The sequence below is a fragment of the Tachypleus tridentatus genome, chromosome 8 (genome assembly GCF_004210375.1).
Source record: "Tachypleus tridentatus isolate NWPU-2018 chromosome 8, ASM421037v1, whole genome shotgun sequence".
Lineage (NCBI taxonomy): Eukaryota > Metazoa > Arthropoda > Merostomata > Xiphosura > Limulidae > Tachypleus > Tachypleus tridentatus.
In genome coordinates, this window is record NC_134832.1 from 125,344,385 (window position 1) to 125,363,939 (window position 19,555).

Consider the following 19,555-nt stretch of genomic DNA (forward strand, 5'->3'; position numbering starts at 1 on the left):
TTTTACTTCTAAGGTCTCATACCTTGGTGTACTTTAAGAAGTAACTGATATTTTCTGATACCACTTCAATCTTTCCGTCTGTGTTAACAAGAAGAAGAAAGCTGTCAAGAGCCTAACAAAGTACAACAAATTTACTCATATAAAAAAATATATATTTGGCTACTAGTGTACTAAATAAAAAATTCTTCTAAGACTAAAAAAAAAACTTAAAACACTGAAAGAAAAATTATAAATAACAGACTGTGTATGAAAATGAAATGAATCTTAATGGTTTGTGATGAAAACAGAATAACAAAGTATTATAAATACGTCAAATAAATATGTTTATCAAACAAACTCCAAAAGATAAAGAGAAGGAAAACATTGAACTTTGTACTAAACAACTTATTTTTCACTTCATCATTTTAGTTTTCCTATTCTAGGTTAAGCTCTTGTCCCTTCTTTGTTACATTTTGTCTGTATTTTTGTGAAAAGTCTATTCCAGGTTAAATGTTATGAGCAGCATATCTAGTATACGAGGTCTGTTCAAAAAATACACGGACTGTTTGAATTGCGCGGCTCCAATTGGTTCCAGGGGAACCCACTTGGTGTCGCTAGGTTCGCACAGATCAGATGATTCCAAAGCCATTTCCCAATTGCAGATATCTTCATTTGTGTATTAGCTATGCGGTTTTAAGTGAAGTACGATTTTTTTCGCTTGGCGGATTTCAGAATGAATGACCTGAAGGAGCAACGACTTGCTGTAAAATTTTGTGTTAAACTTGGAAAATCTGCGACTGAAACTTTTGCTATGCTTAACACGGCTTACGGTGATGTTGCTATGAATCGTACGGCATGTCTCAAGTAGCATGAACGCGTTTTAAGGATGGTCGACAGTCCATTGAAGATGATGAGCGCCCTGGACGTCCTTCCACGCCAACTGACGACCCACACGCCGACAAAATCAACACCCTGGTGCGGGCAAATCGACGTCTGACTGTCAGGGAGCTTGCTGAAGAGTGTGGGATATCAGTTGGATCTTGTTACGAGATTTTAATCGAAAAATTGAAGATGCACTGCGTTGCTGCGAAATTTGTGCCTCAGAACTCGTGAGTTTTTGGCCAAACACTCGATCACTGTTCTTCCCCACTGTTTTTTCTTGTTCCCCAAACTCAAAAGACCCTTGAAAGGAAGAAGATTTGAAACGATTCCCGAGATTAAGGCAAATGCGACGAAAGAGCTGGAGTACATTACAAAAGAAGCGTACCAGGACTGTTTCAACAAGTGCAAACACCATTGGAATAAGTGTGTGCGTTGGGGAGGAGAGTACTTTGAAGGGGTCCCAGACCTGTAACTTCTAAATAAAGTACATTTTGTTTTATGACGTCAGTCCCCGTAATTTTGAACAGCCCTCGTAAGTGCTTTTATTTTCACTAAAGAATCATAAAGCTATCAAACAGCTTTTCCTCACTCTCACCACCTACAATAAAATATGTTTAATTTACAAATATGATCACAAAAATGAAAGGTATTCTTAAAAAGTTAGCTAAATTATAACAACCATAGCTTTAACAATGCATGATAAAACTTTGGATACTTTCACCTAAAATCAGACAATGAAATGATAATGAACAGTCAATAAAAATACAGTATGACATTCAGAATAATTTTGACTCCTAAAATAAAACCAATCTTTTCCAGTTAAAAGAACTAACTAATACAGGTGGCTGAGGTGTATGGTTCCAAACAATCTTTTACAATCCAAACATATGTATTACTTTAGGTCCTAATTCAGAGACTGCAACCACCACTAAATATGTCTAAATTACAGCATATTTTATTTAAACTGCTTTGGGGTAATGCCAGTAAGATAAAAGAGTAAACTTATCCAGAAAATGGACCTGAACTTTGGGAAGTCACAGTATTGTATGGTTATTAAAATCTATTAGAAAGTTAGGTACACAGAGAACATTATGAGAATCTCTGGAAAACTCTTCCAACATATTTCTTAAAATAAATGTCCAATAGCAAATCCTATGGGAATAATACATACGGTGATCAAACACATACAAGAATATTTTGTCAAATTAGGTTTTTTCTTCCGTATTAAGTAACATGAAGCATTGATTGACACTGTGCACATGTACTCATGTTATGTGCCCAGTAATATAAAACTGACCTTTATTTTTCCCTGTCATGAGTATGTGTTAGTGTACTAGTATTTAGTAATATACAGTCACATTTCAATTAATATACATTATATATGTATATAAATTATTACTATTTAGAGACAAATTATTAAACTTAATTTTTCTTGAAATACAGAACAATAAATCAAGAAGTAAAGCAAACAATAATTTTTTCTTGCTACAACCTTTGTATTTGGTTGCTGCTAGGTAACAAAAAAAATTTTAGGTTTTAAATAAACGTTTGAAGAACAAAAGTAATAAATAACGACACTGATACCACAGAATTCCACTATAATTTATTAAGTTTAGTAACTTATATTTGGATTTTAAAAAAATACAAAACTTCAAGCAAACTAAACTTGGATCGAAAGAATGTGGTTGCCTTTTCACAGATTAAAATAGCTGAGAAAACCATTCTGGGGTCCTTCTAAGCTGTTGATTGGTTATTCACAATAATGAAGTAAGTGCACATAAGGGGTCATTTTCAAAAATGGAAAGAGGCAAACGGGACCACTGTGTTTGATTCAGTACATAAACTATACCTAAGCAAAATAAAAAGATACGAGGTTTTTATTTTATTTTTTAGCTTCATAATAATTCAAATTAGTAATTTGAGTTTCTAATTTGTATAAAAGTATGGACTTAGTGTTTTGACATCACAAAATATAATTTTAAAAAGTGCTGCAAAAGTGCACTAAAATCTTTATTTAGATATGTTCTTTTTTAGTGCTGACTTTGAAATTAAGAAAATTAATTTATATATAATATTAAAGTTGGAATTATAAGCTGTAATTTCATTATAAACTTACTGAAATAAATTTTGAATGCAAGTCAACAAAGGTGATAACACGGCCTTTGACCCACAATGCATCACAAAAGAGTTAAACAATATACTCTTTTAAATTAGCTTATACTGAATTCAGACATCTTCCTCTGTCCATCACCAAAAATACATTAGAATAAACTGCACAAGCAACCTGCATTTCTCTAACATGATGTCAAGATAGACATTCTAATGATGATGTCTTTCAAGGCACAATAAAAGTAACCATATAACCTCTTTGTACTTATTTAAAGTATTTAAAATTTAATACTTTTAACTTTCAATATACTCTATACATCTTCACAACATTTGTAAGCCTTTCAGTTAACATTACAAGTCCTTCACTTACAAAAAAAATAAAATTTTTTGGTGAAGAATTTTAAAAAACAAAAGATCTGTCCTTTGAGTATTTGTTTTGAATAGTCTGAGCATAAAGTACTTTTTATATTATACTTAAAAATACTTTTCCTCATCTTAGACATTTCAATTTTCTATCGTGTAATTCTTACAACCTTCTAAATATATTTCAAATGTTCTTCCCATAAAACTTTATATTTTCTCTACCCTATCTCTATACAGAACTAGTCAATTTGACTGACTTTGTAACCAGTAACAAGTCTAAATTACCAGTTTTTTTCTTTCTAGATTACTTCAAATCATAACATTAAACTACATTAACTTATCCTAAGTAGCTTTAAACTCATAAAATTATGCATCTATTTATAGATAATTTTTATTATTTTATTGCTCTTTTGTTTGTCATTTGAACTACATATGATACTAAGTTGTAAATCACTCAGGAAATATGCTGCTCAGGTTATGCTACTGAATTACATTACCCTCGAGCTACTAGGAGCTGCTCGCATGCATGCCTCCTGAAACATTTTTATTAGTATTATTTATTTTACCTAATCTAAACTTAACTAGCTTAAAAAGATCCCTACTTTTACATTTCAGTTAGTTTCATAATACTAAAGAATAAACACAAAAAAACAAGGAATAAAGATCTTTTTCTTGCTACTGATTGTTAATGAAACTTAACCCCACTTTTTTTATATACTAATGGTAGTAGTGCACTAAATACTCTTTATTTATTAAAATAATGCACCAAAACACACAAACTAATAGCATGCAAAAAGTAGACAATTTCCCCCTAACTCTAAAAACTTTTTCTTGCTTTCTAACTATGCAACAAGAGCCATTACAAATTCATCCAAACTAGTTGTTAGCTTTCCCATGGTATTCCACTCTCAGCAAAACTCCTTATTTTTTTGTTTTTTGAGAGCAAATGTTATACAATACTTCATTTGACAGATGAAAATCTTGACTTTCAATTGGTTATCAGTAATATATAATTAATTGTAAATGAGAATTACTAACAAATCATGAAAGGGAGGATATGGTTACATTTTCTGAATAATAGCTCTGTTCCCAAACAAAACTAAAGGCTATAAAAATTATTGTTTGCCCAAGCAATAACAATTTTATAGTGAATAATTTACATTTAATATTGTACTTTTGGGAGGAGTGGTAGATAAAATAAAGATGTCTAGTGAAAACGTTTCATGTGTCACACTTGGGAAAATTCAGGACTTTTTTTTAAATATTGCCTTCTGGAATTAAAAACCTAAAACTTAAATATTATTAAAATAGAGATTATTAGCTAAGATTTTATGCTAAGCTAACTGATATAACATAAACAAAAAGCAATTTAATACAATTTTTTAATGTAAGACACTCAAACTTTGTGCCAAGTGCAATAATGGATATCTGAGGTGAATATATTGATACTTAATCTATCTCCCCAGACTGACATCACAATCACAGAATGAAAGGTACTATTAAGAACAATTTCTGAAATTTATGTATAAATACAACTAATCTCCTGGCAATAAGTACAAAACTCTTCAAAGCTTCTATATCAACAATCTTCAACAAACAACAAAAAAAAATGCAGTGTAACAAAGTTCTTTTAATTTATTTACAGAGAAACATAATCATATGAACTTTTTAAATTTTAGATATGTTAAGTGATAGCAACAAGTCGCCAAGAGATTATTTCTTTCTTCCAGCAGTATAAAATCAAAGCCTTCTAACTCTCTCAATCAATAATACAAACAAAGACAATATTTTTCCAGGACAAACACATTTCAATTACAACATCAAACTACTCTAAAAGTTTCAGCATTATTTCAGCAGCTTTTGGTAGTGGTGGCAGAGAAATATTGCCAAAACATGAAAGTTGTTACAAGTTGTAATTAAAGTTGTGCATGTTGTTTTTACAAGTTTCACAAAACTTATGACAACTCTGCCACTATGTTAATTTCCATTACTTTCAATTTTATCTAAAAAAATATACAATAAATCTTTAACGTAGACCTACAAGTCTAGCATTTTAATCAACACGAGAGAAGGAAAAAACTTCCACCCCTTACCAACATAGTAAAATAAATAACAATAACATGACACTACCATGCATTCAAAAAGTGTAGAAAATGTGCCACACTTAATTACAAATATCCCTTATAAAACCCTCCTGTACAATACTCTGACAGGAAATTGCATTGCTCACCTCTAATAATAAAGGACCAAGGATTTCACTGTTCAAAATACTGGAATTACTTGAAGATACTTCACTTTCTTGAAGTTCATCCCTTTCACCTGTAGCTATAAAAACAGGTGAATTATTACAGACATTTACCTCTTCTAGAAACTATAATTAAACTCAAAACAAAAAGTATTAGTACAATATAATGCCCCAAAACTACTATAATTTATGTGAATTTCTAACTGACATATAAATTGGTCATAAATAGTTTATTTTACTTACTGAAGTGCTATCTCTGGTCTACATTCAATATAATCTAATTAAGAAATAGAACTTTTTACCAACATAAATTAACATGAAGACAGTATAATTGCAGTTCACAAAATAGCCTTTATTGCTTATTAGCCATGTACAACTGATAAGTAAGCATTACTGAATGAGTAATTTCAAACACAAAAAGTTGGAAGAAACTTATATCAATAGTGAAGTAAATTTACTAATATCTCAGATAATAATTTATCAGATTATCATTAAACACAACAAGACTTTCAAGCACAAAAAATCATATTTGAAAATTAAGTTCAAGTTCTTTTAATTATAAATCTGATCATCCATTTTCTTCTTTTCAAAATGTTGGCTATCTCACACACAAAGTAAGTTTAATTTTAAGATTAAAAATACCTTTATGCATCAGAAAACTGTCAAATCTCATTAGCAAAATTTCTATAACCTTATAAATCCAGAAAAATAACTTTTTTTGGAAAAACTCTATATTACATCTGTTATTTCTTTAACTTTCCTCTGTATAGGTTTGATCGAGTTGATCAACCTAGTAACTACCATAAAAAAACTACAAAATAAGATTTAACCTATACCTTTTTTTTGTTCTAAAATGACTACAAATTGAAATATGAAACCACAAGTAATTTATTTTGAGTAGCTTAAATGTCATACCACTATACATCTATTTACGTTTAATATTTCTACTTTAATGACCTTCCAATTGTGTTCGACTAACATTACAAACATTGCAGCCATAGCGCATGCGTCTCTCATGTTACAATATCCAATAACACAATACTGGCATTTACAAAATAATCTGTCTTGGCTTTGTTCTAGAGAACCAGCATTTTGTAAAATACAGCCACATTTCTGTTATAATACGCACGTGTGTGTGTGTGTATTTTATTATGTATGTCACAAACCTGACAATGACCGAAGAAGGTCAAAACGTTGTTCACTCCTCTATGTAAAAAAATGTTCTCAACCCAAACGAGCCATTTTTACATATATATTTCTCTACAAGTGGGTTTTCTCGACATCACTGTGTATTTTATTACTAGTTACAATTCTAAAATTTTAGAAATTCGTCTTGAAACATAGAATAGTAAATAAAGAAATATAGATAACAATGACCTTTACTACTGACAACTGTAAAGAAGTTTGTACACACTTGCCATACCTTGCACTAAGCCTTGTAAAATTTTGCATATGGAGGATATAAAACAACTATTTAGGCTTTATATATGCATTTTAAAATAAAATAAATTATAATTTACTTTACCAATATCACAAACTTCCACTATAATTTATCAAGTTCACTAAATAAACTGTACTGAGTCTTTATTTTCAAACACCATTTTCTCTTTCCCTCTGAATATGAAAACAAACTAAACTTGGGGAAGTATACACCCTTAAAAGGCTGAAAAATGCATGGGGGAAATTCTGAGCTTTACAATGGTTACACTCATGATGAAACAGGTGTAAGTAAGAGGGTATTTCCAAGACTGGAAGGACTGGATAAGGCCAGTATATTTGATCTGCTAAATACTGTTGTATCTCAGTAAATATTAAAGACAGGAGATTATCAGTCTATATTCTAGCTTGACAATGTTGTAACTTGATTTTCTAATTAATAAGAAATACTGATTTTGTACTTGGACACCAAAAACATCTAATTTGAGCCAAAGCTGCATTCAAGATACTATGTGACACACAAAAATTAATGTTTAGAAAGTTCATTTTAACACTTAATTTTAAATTAAGAACTTAGCTAATATATACTACTAAACTTTATATTATAATCTACAATTTGATACCAAAATGTACTGACATACATTCATAAAATAGTAGTTAAATAGAATTTTGAATGTAAGTCTACAAATATGATGGCAGGCCCTATGTACAGGAAAATGTATAACAATAAGGTTAAGGAAAAAAATAAAATTTAAAAAAGGAGAATATGGAATAGAGAGGCTTCATGTGGCACAGAGAATTGACAAATAGGAATTTACTCACATATTTTAATAATAAAATACATCCTGATGCCAAGTTTATCAATATACATTGAAAATAAAGTTATTAAATTGGATTTTGAATGTAACTATAAAAGATCTGGCATGCACAGCTTGACTCCAACATGTGAACATGGGGTTAATACTGTAAAAATATTTTCATAACTTCAGAAATATTCAACTGTATAGGATTAAATAAATATTTTACATTTAAAAAAAAATTTTCTTTTCTATATCAAAATACCTTGTTTCTGGATTCTGTGGATCTGGCTGACAGTTTCCTGGATTATGGCACACTTTTCTGGCTTGACAGACAAAGAACTCATGTCAGCTAAACTAGCAGAAATGAGTTCTGCTATCTCTTCAAAGCATATGCTCTCTTGCAGTCTGTCATTAAGGCACTTGTTCCTGGAAAAAAAAAAATCTATGTTTGGCAACGGCACCGCAAAAATCACTTTTCTAGACAAGACAAACATTTTTTGTGTATAAATGAATGAGGATTTTTAATTAATGAAACAGCTAATTATATTTCACACTAAATTGCATAAATGAAAAAAAAATATTATGTTTCACTATATGATCGACTGAAAAGACAGTTTCGAAAAGCTATCTGCTGTGTCCACCAAAAGGAACCAAAACCCTCATTTTAGCAGTGTAAATCTGAGGACTTACTGCTGTCCCAACAGAAGACTTTATTCTGATTTGTGATTTTAATTATTTACATAATAGGGAGCAGAGCTATAAAAATGTTGTACACATGTATCTTAAGATTTATCTCAGAAACAAACATTTTCAAAAAATAAAAAATAGCAGTAACTACAATAAATAGAGATGACCATGTCCAAATTTATGAAATCCCATTACTACTGTTAATATACCATTAGTTCTAAGAAAACTAAAAGGTTTCCTAAACATTATTACTGAACAAAGCAAATTTCATCCTTATTATTAAATGCATCTTGTAATCATACTATATAGAAAGCAGTTGACCATCTGTCTGTTCAGTATCTTGCTGTCTCAAGTTGTTGTGAAGAACTGGCTGAAATAATTTCAATAAAATGTGGTAAAGGAACTTGGGAATGCCATTCATATATCATGTTTAAATACATAAGTAATGAAAGGACAGGTTTATATTTGGCAGTTGATGTCAAATGCTGTGAAAAGCATGGCTGCTTTGAATGAACAGTTTGTGTGTTATAAACATTTCAATTTTCTCCCTTTGCTGCTACTTTAGTGTATACTTAAATATTTATCAACCATATTCAGTTAACCTGAATAGAGAATGATGCACATTGTCCTACCATTTCTACAAAACCAATGAAATAAACACACTACATGGTTAAGGTACCTTTTACACTTAATAAACATTGAAACCGAATCAAATAAGTAAACTATTATACCATTACAAAGGTTAAATACAGACACTGAAACACCACCCTAAAGAAAGTAAATAATACTTTTAAAACAACACAAGGAAACATATCTACATGTTTCAGCATACCTTATAACCAACTACTCTACACATTAAACATAGTTTATATAACTGTTCAAGCAGCAGAAATAAAATATCTAAACCTATACCCAAGCTGAAAGCAGTAAAATATATTACTTACAGAGTTAACTGTTGTAGATTATCTGTTGTGTTACTCTTCTCAACTGTGGCATTAGATGCAAGGTTCATGTTAGGCTACAGAAGGATGAATACATCACAAATGCTGATCCTGCTAACATAAAAAAAAAATTAAATTTTAACCTTTATACATATATATATATATATATATACACACACACACACAAACCAGAAATCTTGTGACAATCATAGTTAATATAGCCATGGTGAAATAGCATTAAGAACTTCATTTGCACATTTTGTAAATAGTCTGATGCCGAATAAAAAATTTAGATACCTCTAGTTAAACAAATTGGAAAACCAAGAAACACGGATCAAGTTCGAGCATCAGGACCATTCAGAAAGAGGCACACAAGTCACAATCTGCCATAATAAATAAAATGCAGTACCTTTAGTAGGCGAGAATCCACAAATACAAAATTCACTGGAAAAAAGTCATTTGTGTGCCCATCCCACATAAACAAGAATTTCTCCATTAAGAAAATGTTACAAAAGTCGCATGTACACAAGTTGTTTCCATGACATACCCATTACACTATCACACACCTCAAGAAATTATAAATGAAATATGCATACACACTACTCCATGTAAACACACACTGATGAAGTCTCAAGACTGTTGAAATGGATGCATGAAAACACTAGATGGTTTATGGAAAGCCAGCAGGAGAGTATAATGAGATTAGTAAATGAAAGCCTTATGACAGAGCATTCTGCAGTAGAAAAACAATACAATATTATTGTCAAGAACACAGTCATAAGATCAAGCATAACAGAATATGGTGACAAGTGGTCAGCTACAAAATCTTTTAAATATTATGTACTCTACTTCTATCTATCTGAAAGTATATATCAATATATTTTTCTAGCTTTTCAATTTCTAGATAATGCTCCTAAAGACACTAACTTAAAGCATTAAAAATAAATAAACAGTTGTTTCCTACTGCAAATAGATGTATTACTCTTTGCTTAATTAGTGTATGCTTAGAAACAAACATATTACACACACACATCTTTCTAAGACCAAATACTTTAATTTTAACCTCTTCTACAAATATAATTTACCACTGAATCGTTGCATTAATAAAAATAGATATATTCCTGATGGTTTCTGAACATTTACCTCAAGCAGAATTCACTAAAAATGTTTGTCAGACATCTTCTATATCCATAGGTTTAATTTTCTATAAATCACTCTACAATTCCTTCCAATGTTTTATAATAAAAAAAAAAGAGAGAGATAATGTCTCTTTCAAAATTAAGAAAAACAAGTATATGGATATGTTGTACCTTCATATGCAAAGGAAACACCATGAAAACTATTTATGTTTATATATAACTTTATTTCTTTCTTACAAAATATCACAATACTGTTTTCTTATAAAAAAAATATTAATTTTTTTAATAACTAGTGGTACAATCTTAAATGTATCTTTTCCACACACACATACAAGACTTAATGGTTCCTTTATCAAAGACTTCTTATAACTTATAAAACATATTTTATATCACTACATTATTAGTTAATTCCTAAAAAATAAAGAATGGTGTAAAATCCAAAAATCCTCATAAATGTTGAAAAACTTAAGACAAGGGTCTTTACTGTTCTTTTTAAGAACACAATAATAACCTAATACAAGCATGATAATACCAAATTATTGGATAGTCATAAGCAATGTTTCAATGGTCTAGAAACAATGAAATAATACTATTAACTGTAAAAGTGATTATATATATATGTGTGTGTATGGTGATATAAAATGTTTCATAAGTTATAAGAAGTCTTCAATAAATGAACCATATACATATATATCAGCACTGAAAAGAGTGGTAATCATCAATACCACTCTATCAATCTAAGTTAACACAGAAAACTGAAGTAAAACAAAAGACAGAAAGTACAAAAAATAACTACCTGAGCAAGCTGCAGTCACCACAGCTAGTTTCTTGAACTGGTTACTAGTTTACATTTCATAACATTTTGTTACCTTCAGATACTCCACAAAACAATAATCAGTTTTCATAATTCAGATAAACATACATGTTGTTCATATACACATAACTGATGCTGCTGATAATACTCAGCACTACAGGAGTACCTTATTGTGGACTACTGTAACAGCTGCAGCTAAGTTAAGTAAAACAAAGCTTTATTTAATAGTCACCATTCCAAGCAGGTTAACATTCAGTCATATTTTTTCTAACATAGCACTGTTGATTAAATGAACACACCTATTAAACATAACAATGAATAAACATCAAAACAGAACAGAGTAACAAGGTCAGTCCATGTAAAATGGCTTACTTCAGGAAGGTTTTTGACCTGACTTCTTTCAACTGTGATGAATGTTGGCAGAGATGATGGTGCCATAGATTAAGCAAAGTTTTACATTTCTCGAGGATTTTATATGAGAGAACACCAAAATATTTTATTATAAATGGCTCTTCAATAATAGCAATGAAACAGATGTAGATATAATAACCAACAAAGCAAAAAAAATTCTCATTTCTTAAATATCTTCATTAAAACCAAGTTAATCAATGTACTTAAACAGTGGTTGTGGTAATCAAATATCAACTGTTATGTTTAACAGAATTTAAAAATCCCAAAGTCTGACAGCACAGCACTATAATGGTTTTATTCTCTTGAAATATTTACATGTTCTACAGTAATTCCTGTAGGCTGAATTTAAAAAATGATATCCATTTTATTCCACCACATAGAAATCTTTTAGCAAACCATCGTAAGTACTTCTATATAAGTGAATCATTTTGTTATGCCTAAAATGCTGACAGCCACTGGTTATAATAGATTTCTCTAAACCAAACAAGAGTCTTATCAATCATTCTAGAACCCACAAAAAACACACCACTAATATATTAAATTAACAGGCTGCATGACATGTCATTTCTAGATGGTGTTTGTTCATGCACACACTATAAGATTTTTTTCTTTTCAGTATTATTAATTTGTCACCATGGCAACAAGATATTTGTGGTAAATTTGTTGTAAAGAAACAAAGGAAAAACATTACAGAATTCAACAAAAAAAAAAGTGTATTACCCATATTTTGGAATAAAACTTGAGGACCAAGCCATATCATGGGCTACTCACAAGGTTTGCACAGTTTGTGTCAAAGAGTTCAGACAATGAACTAAGAAAAAGTCTTTGCCTTTGGAATTCCAATGACATGGAATAAATCTTGAATCTAGAAACCATTTTTGACATTCAAAATAAAACGAACATTTCTTATCCAAACCTTCAATTTGCAATAATACCTGTTGCTCATAGACCTGATATACCTGTACCTTCTTCACTGGAGACTCTTCATACAATTTCTTCTGATTCTGAGTCTGATATCAGCAGAAATAATAACAGAGATTGTTTTCAATCTAAAACATCTGGTGAACCTTAACTTTTCAAACAAGGTGAGCTTAATGACTGAGTGTGAGATTTGTGCCTTCCAAAGGATTTTTCAGAGATTTTGAGGTTCTGACTTCAAGCTAAGAATTTACTTTCTCCAGGGACATCATTTTACTATTACAGAAAATGGGAGAAAGAATGTATACTACACTTTCTGCAAGAAAATTCACTGTTTTATTGCAACAATATTGCTAAATTGAAACTAATGCTAGAAGACAAAGTCTATAAGCCCAGATATGGCAACTGTTCACTGATCCCTCCAAAAGAAGTCTTAAAAGGTTTTCTCCTTCACAAAAGTAACAAATATGCATCTGTTCCTATTGTTCATCTGGTTTACTTGAAAGAAACATGAAAACCTCAAACTTCTTCTCAATAAGATCAAATAAAAAGAACCTGGTTGGCTACTTTGTGCAAACGTAAAAGTTCTTTGTATGTTGTCAGGTCAACACTCCAGTTATAGAAAGTTTCCATGTATATGGGACAACACAGCACAAAGTTAGCACACTGGATAAAGAAGCAATGGACATGCACAGTCAGCCTAATAGTATGATTAAAAAACATCAAATATGAAAGTTTAGTTGACAAAAAGTCCTATTACCTCCTCTTTACACAAAATTAGACTTGATGAAACAGTTTGTAAAAGACTTAAACAAAGATAGCAAATACTATAAGTACTTATGTGGGCAATTCTCAGCTCTTTCAAAAGCGAAACTTAAAAGACAGGATCTTTTGTTTAACCTCAGATGAACAGTTTGAAAGTACAATGAGGAAAGTTAAAAAAAAAGCAAAGAGTCTCTTTAAAGATGCTATTTTTAGGAAATAACAAGGACCAAAATTATGAAAATATTATCTTTAACATGATCAATAGATTCAAAGAGTTGGGATGTAATAGGTGCTTGAAAGTTCATTTCTTACACTCACATACTGACTGTTTCCCTGAACATCTTGATGCTGTCAGTGCAGAATAAGGGGAAAGGTTTCATCAAGTCATCAGAAGGTATCAGAGAAGGTGGAATATCAACATGATGGTTGATTACTGCTGGTCATTGAAACAAGGCAGTCCAGATGCAATGCATAAAAAGAGAAGTTTTGAGACTAAAAGACATATATTTTGCACAAAATGTCAGAATGAATGAAAATGCATATTCATTTGACATCAACATTCTTCCATTTTTCTTCAGTTTGTGTGTAATTTTGTTAACAAAAGTAATAATAAATGTTTATTGTGGTAAAAGATATAATAATTTGATCTCAGTAATAGTTCTTTTTCTTCCTATTTTGTGAAACATTCTTTCATGACAGAAAAAATGAATATTATTTTCAAAATTTGCATAGCAGAAATATGGAAACTCCATTGTCAAAACCAAAATTACTTTCATGAATTTTAATTTGCAGTCCTGTTTTATTAATCAGTTACTATTTGCTTATTTATAATAAAAAATAATTAGACTTGTATAATCATAGGTGCTACTGACTATAATAACGAAGTTAACATGTCTTCACATTTAGACACTTTCATATTTTGACATACAATATTTAAAAGCTTACAGTATTTATCACTTGCTACAATAATTATAATATAAACCTGCAATTAGGAACATGAGATGTGATCAAACCCATTTCTAGGTATCAAATCTTATTATCTTTAAGGAATAAGTTATTACAAAAGTCTTTCATCAAAGTTCTATGTTTATAAACATACAAACAAGTTTACTAAAATGTTTACAGTTAAACACTTAAATAAAAATTGAATTTATATATTTAATTTACTGCTTCCTTCTTCAATGATAGCAATAACAAATGTAATGAACACAATTCTCTATTAGACCTTGAGAAAGAAAATTATTCATGTACTTTTAAATTTTGTTTCCATAAAATATTGTTTTAAATAATAAAACTTTGCAAAAACACTTTAACTGTTAAATATTTAACACATTAGCTTTTAACTGCAGTTTATAAAATGAAGGCTATTGTCTAACTTTAGTGAGTGGACTATTCACCTCTAATATTAATCTAATTTTAAGCTTATATTAAGCCCCACTCATATCTGGCAAATACTGATTAAGCAAATACTACACATTAACCAGGAAACATTTTGCAATCTTATGTTTATGAACTTCTCGCATACTAATAAAAGTTATTTAAAACAAATGTTTAGTTCATAATGTGTGTGTTTGTGTGTGTGCGAGTGAAATTTGTTTTACTTTTCTAAGTTAAAACACAAACAGAAAATGTTATTTCCCCTATGTTTTATCTAATTTAATCTGTGAACAGTCTCACAAGCAAATCTTTCTATATCTTCATGAGAAAACAGCAAAAAAAAACTGAAAACAAATATTAACAAGTACAATTAAAAACATTTTAAGTTTTATAAAGGCAATTAGGGATTGATGGACATGTAACCATGTTAGCTATAGTAATAAAAAAAAAATGTTAATTTTACCAAAAGCATTGAAACAAGAAAGTCAAAATTACCAAAACTGAGTTACTTCAAATTTCAAATTCTTTATTGCTACTTTGGTAAATCACCATAATTATGTCAGTCTAAGTTAAAGTAAAGATTAATTTTTTTTACATTTCTTTATAATTTTGGCTTTCTTCCTTCAATTTTTTCAGCATTAAAAATTTCTAGTTAGATAACATATATATATAGAACCTCACTTGTCTTTAGAGAATTCAGAAATATTTACTGTCCTCATTTGTTTCTTTTTATTAATATTTTTTTGCAAATGCAATAGCAACACCAAGCATGGAGTGCATGGATACTTAATCTGATATTATCACTTATCAGGATCTCTATCAATCTACCTTCAAATCTAATTACAGACATTTTATAATAGACTAGTATCACTTTTGGTACAAGTAAGTAATCATTGAGACTGCAGGTGGAAGAGTTTTGTGAAGGAATTAGAGCAAAAAAGTTCGTTATTTTTTCTGTATGAAGTCTGGAAAAGTCACTTACTTAAATGAAAATTCAGTGAAATAATGAAATTTTGTTTCATTCCATGAACAAGTATAAAATGATTTAGGTGTCTTTGTCAATGCAAGCCTTAGTTTAGATCAGTGAGTACTGTGAAAGAGTCATTTTTAATATTCAGATATTTTAAAGGTGGTTTTGAAAAAGCAATTTTTATGGTTACCATTTTGTCTAATCACAATCCCTACTAATCAATACTACTGTACTTAATGATATACATAGTACACTTTCAACAACCTATTCTTTAAGAACTGATAAATAACTAAGAACTAAACATTATGGTTTTTTCTTAGATATGCATCAAAATAGTTCAAAAACTTTAATATAATAATATATTTTAGCTGATATAGCACTCTGCACTGATTACAAATAAATACTGTTTTCCAAAAAAACATATAATTTCAATACAAGTGATTTCTCAGAGTGGATACAGAACCCTGTACAAAGAGAACTGTGTATATCTTACCAATTCACTGAACACTAATCCTGAAAATAAAACAAAAAATGTATTTCAGCAGTAGATCCAAACAATTATTTTTTATGGACTCTCTTTCTCATAAGCCTCCTATCTCAAAGTTTAGCAGTACACACTTTTCAATAACTTTAATTCAGAACTTAAAAACTTACATTATAATTCCCATCAATAATTAAAAATTATAAAATAATATTAACATTATAATTATTTATGTTTTGTGAGGTTTAAATTTTTACAATTACAGTAATAGGGATGAAATAAAAGCTTATTTTTAAGTGGTGATCTTAAAAACAACAGAATGACAAAATACAAATTTCAGACTGGAGAAGACAGGCTAATTAAGGCAGGTTTATTTATAACAGAGAAGTGGTTAGGCATCTCAAAATTAATTCCTAAAAAATAAAGGTCATGTTTATCTTTATTTTCTTTGGGGTGGTTGTGCAGAAACAGCTTTAAACAGATGAAAGAGTACATTGTTATTTCTTTCTTATGTGATATATTTTTTATGCTTTGAGGAAAGGAAGGGTTTAAGCTGTACTGTTTATTTTTCTTCATAAAGAACATAAAACAAGATTTCAGATAAGCGTATACTGATGTGGTGAAAAAACATGTTTCTGAATTATAGTTATCAAAATTTATTTTATTTAGATGCAAGGTTACAAAAGTTGACAACCTTGTATTACACTAAGGTAAGGCCTAATCTGAAGTACTATCTGTATATAGTATTCATAAAAAAATATATAAAAAAATTAAGCATAGAAAAAAATAAAGGAGTCCAGGCATATAAAGATACCTCAGACACACAAGCCATGTTGGAAAGCTACCTTAAGGTCTACTATTACTGACAACATTATTATTAGCATTATTCTTATTAATGAGATATGCAACTCTTATTGTCATTCTATAGAATCAAACACAAAAGATACATTTTAGAAGAAACAACTGGGGCACCCTTCATCCACACCAGTAAGTAGGCACAACTGTAAAAGCTGTGTGGGCTAAGGTTGCCCTAGCTGTTTCTTCTACCTTTTCTTGTCTGTCTGATTCCAGTAGATAAAAAGTTGCAGTCTGAATGTTGTTGCAAATGTCAAAGTAATACTGGTAATATCAACATTACTACTAATAATAAAATTAACAATATATTACAAGGTTACCTAAGTTCTTTCTTCTAATATAGCTTGTGTATCAAATACCTCCATGATATACACATGGCTGGAATCTTCTTACAGCTTTGCATTGTATCACACTGTTATTGTTAATGTTACACTTCTTTTTTCACACACATAGTATATAATGTGTTACTTGAATTTTGTGTTCAATGTCACTGGTTTTTGCTGTTGTATGTAAACCATACATTGACAAATCACACAATATATTTCACATGAAACTACTACTGTTCACTCTTTTTATTTTTTTTTTTTTTTTTTGACATAGAAGAGCCTAGTTTTAGGCTTTCTTTACAAACAAAGCCATGCCATGTAGATTGTGGGCCCCAATGTTTAAAAATACATTTTGTATGCAACCTATAGTTTAGCTTTATGATTAAGGTTACAGTATAATATACAGACAGTATAAACACAGCATAAAAAGTAGTAGAAATACATTCCAGCTTGTTGTAACAATTTACTTCTCTAACAGTATGACGGGTATTAGTTTCACATTTAACCCAAGATAATTTCAAACTACATATTAAATACTGAACAGTGGTTCTGGGTGATGTAATTTAGGTGTGTTAATGCCCCTAAATACAACAAAACTACCCATGCCACACAGTCAAGTAATTCTCTTATAACTTTTTATATAACATAGCCATTGGAACTATTATTCCTCTGAACTTATTCCATTACTAAAGAGTATGTAGGTAAGCTATTAAAAGTTAGATTTAAGTTTAAGCAAATTAAGAAAAGATGAGTGGATTCATGTTTTCTTTATAAAATAGAATTAGTGGTGAGTTAATTTGTATGTAAAATAGTTTGAACAATATTCTCAGAAATAGTTTCACTGACAGAAATGGAATACCTGAAAATGCATGCTTCAATACAAAGAATGGTAGGTTTGACTAACTTAGAAGCTTAAATACAAACTGGCTTTTCTCCAAACTATAATATAACTTTTGATTAGAATTTTCAACTTATAGAATAGTTTGGTTTAGGATATTGTTGCTGATTCAGTTTATATACATGAAGTGATACATTTAATATCACTTTAATGTTTTGATAAGCAAAGGGTGATATCCATAAACAAAATGGCCTTTTGTTACCTTGTTCCTTCTTATTAGACAGCAAAGCCACATTAACTCATAAACCAAACATTTATAACAAAAATAAACCTGAAACTACTTACCTCAAATAAAAATTTATATTCCAAAATTTCTTAAACTTAAAAATTTATAAGATTACAATATGAACAAACTTTTACACAACAATAGTACTAAGTATTTCAATTTTCCACAACTTCATTTTTAAATGTTAACAGGTTTATTACTTAGTAAGTTGTTATCTTGGTTTGCCAATATTTACCAGAAAAGGGCACATTAAAACTCGTCGGTCTTTATTTAATTTTACGCTTTGGTTCATACTAAAGCTAAATACTTTGCAAATCCTGGTTAAAATGGCATGTTGAAAAGTATTATAAAATCGCATTATAATTTCAGTAAAGCTTAACCACAAAAATATTACTAAAATCACTGTATAAAAAGAATACGATTTCACATTCTTTGCAATAAATCATTTTGCAATCTAACTTAAAAATACCTTACGTAGACTGAAGTAAAAGTACTAACTTCTATTCCAGTTACCTGTACGATGTAAACAAAACTATGTAGCTAAGCGGCAAGTTACGCTCTGACTGTCTTACATGTTTATTATATCTTTTAAACTATTCAGAAATGAATCTGAGTAAATAGTAACAAATTATTTTCCAAACATACCCTGAAAACGCGTGTACACTAAATAGTACCTTGACAACTCAGACATTGCAGTAAAAGGCCTACTAAGCTACTCTACAATTACAAACAAGTTTCAACCTTCAAAATGGAGGTGCTGCAGCTACAAACCGGGAGAGAGTGATTGATCAACAAAGCACATTGAACTCTGCCATTACCGGACAATCATAACCGATCCACTACATCAGGTGGTTTAAAATGAATTCCAGTGATTTTACTATACAACTATAATTCTGTTTAGCCTCCTTTCAATACAAATATAAACAAATTAG

At 29.9% G+C, this 19,555-nt stretch overlaps 1 protein-coding gene across 23 annotated transcripts in view; it reads right to left on the reverse strand.

The window, feature by feature from the left end:
- The window catches only part of LOC143223427 (uncharacterized), a 146,540-nt gene that overhangs the window by 55,981 nt on the left and 71,004 nt on the right, over positions 1 to 19,555 (reverse strand). For 6 of the 23 annotated variants that reach the window (XM_076451406.1, XM_076451393.1, XM_076451399.1 and 3 more), the window contains exons 2-5: positions 9,447 to 9,554; positions 8,078 to 8,241; positions 5,564 to 5,658; positions 23 to 112 (exon numbers count right to left, since the gene is read on the reverse strand). In XM_076451406.1, the coding sequence (XP_076307521.1) occupies positions 23 to 112; positions 5,564 to 5,658; positions 8,078 to 8,241; positions 9,447 to 9,514 (417 nt within the window). In that variant the 5' untranslated portion in view covers positions 9,515 to 9,554. Of the gene's footprint in view, positions 1 to 22; positions 113 to 5,563; positions 5,659 to 8,077; positions 8,242 to 9,446; positions 9,558 to 9,740; positions 9,827 to 11,378; positions 11,592 to 13,808; positions 14,219 to 19,121; positions 19,520 to 19,555 lie in introns of those variants that run through there. The other 17 variants (XM_076451394.1, XM_076451384.1, XM_076451396.1 and 14 more) reach the window with 15 other exon arrangements.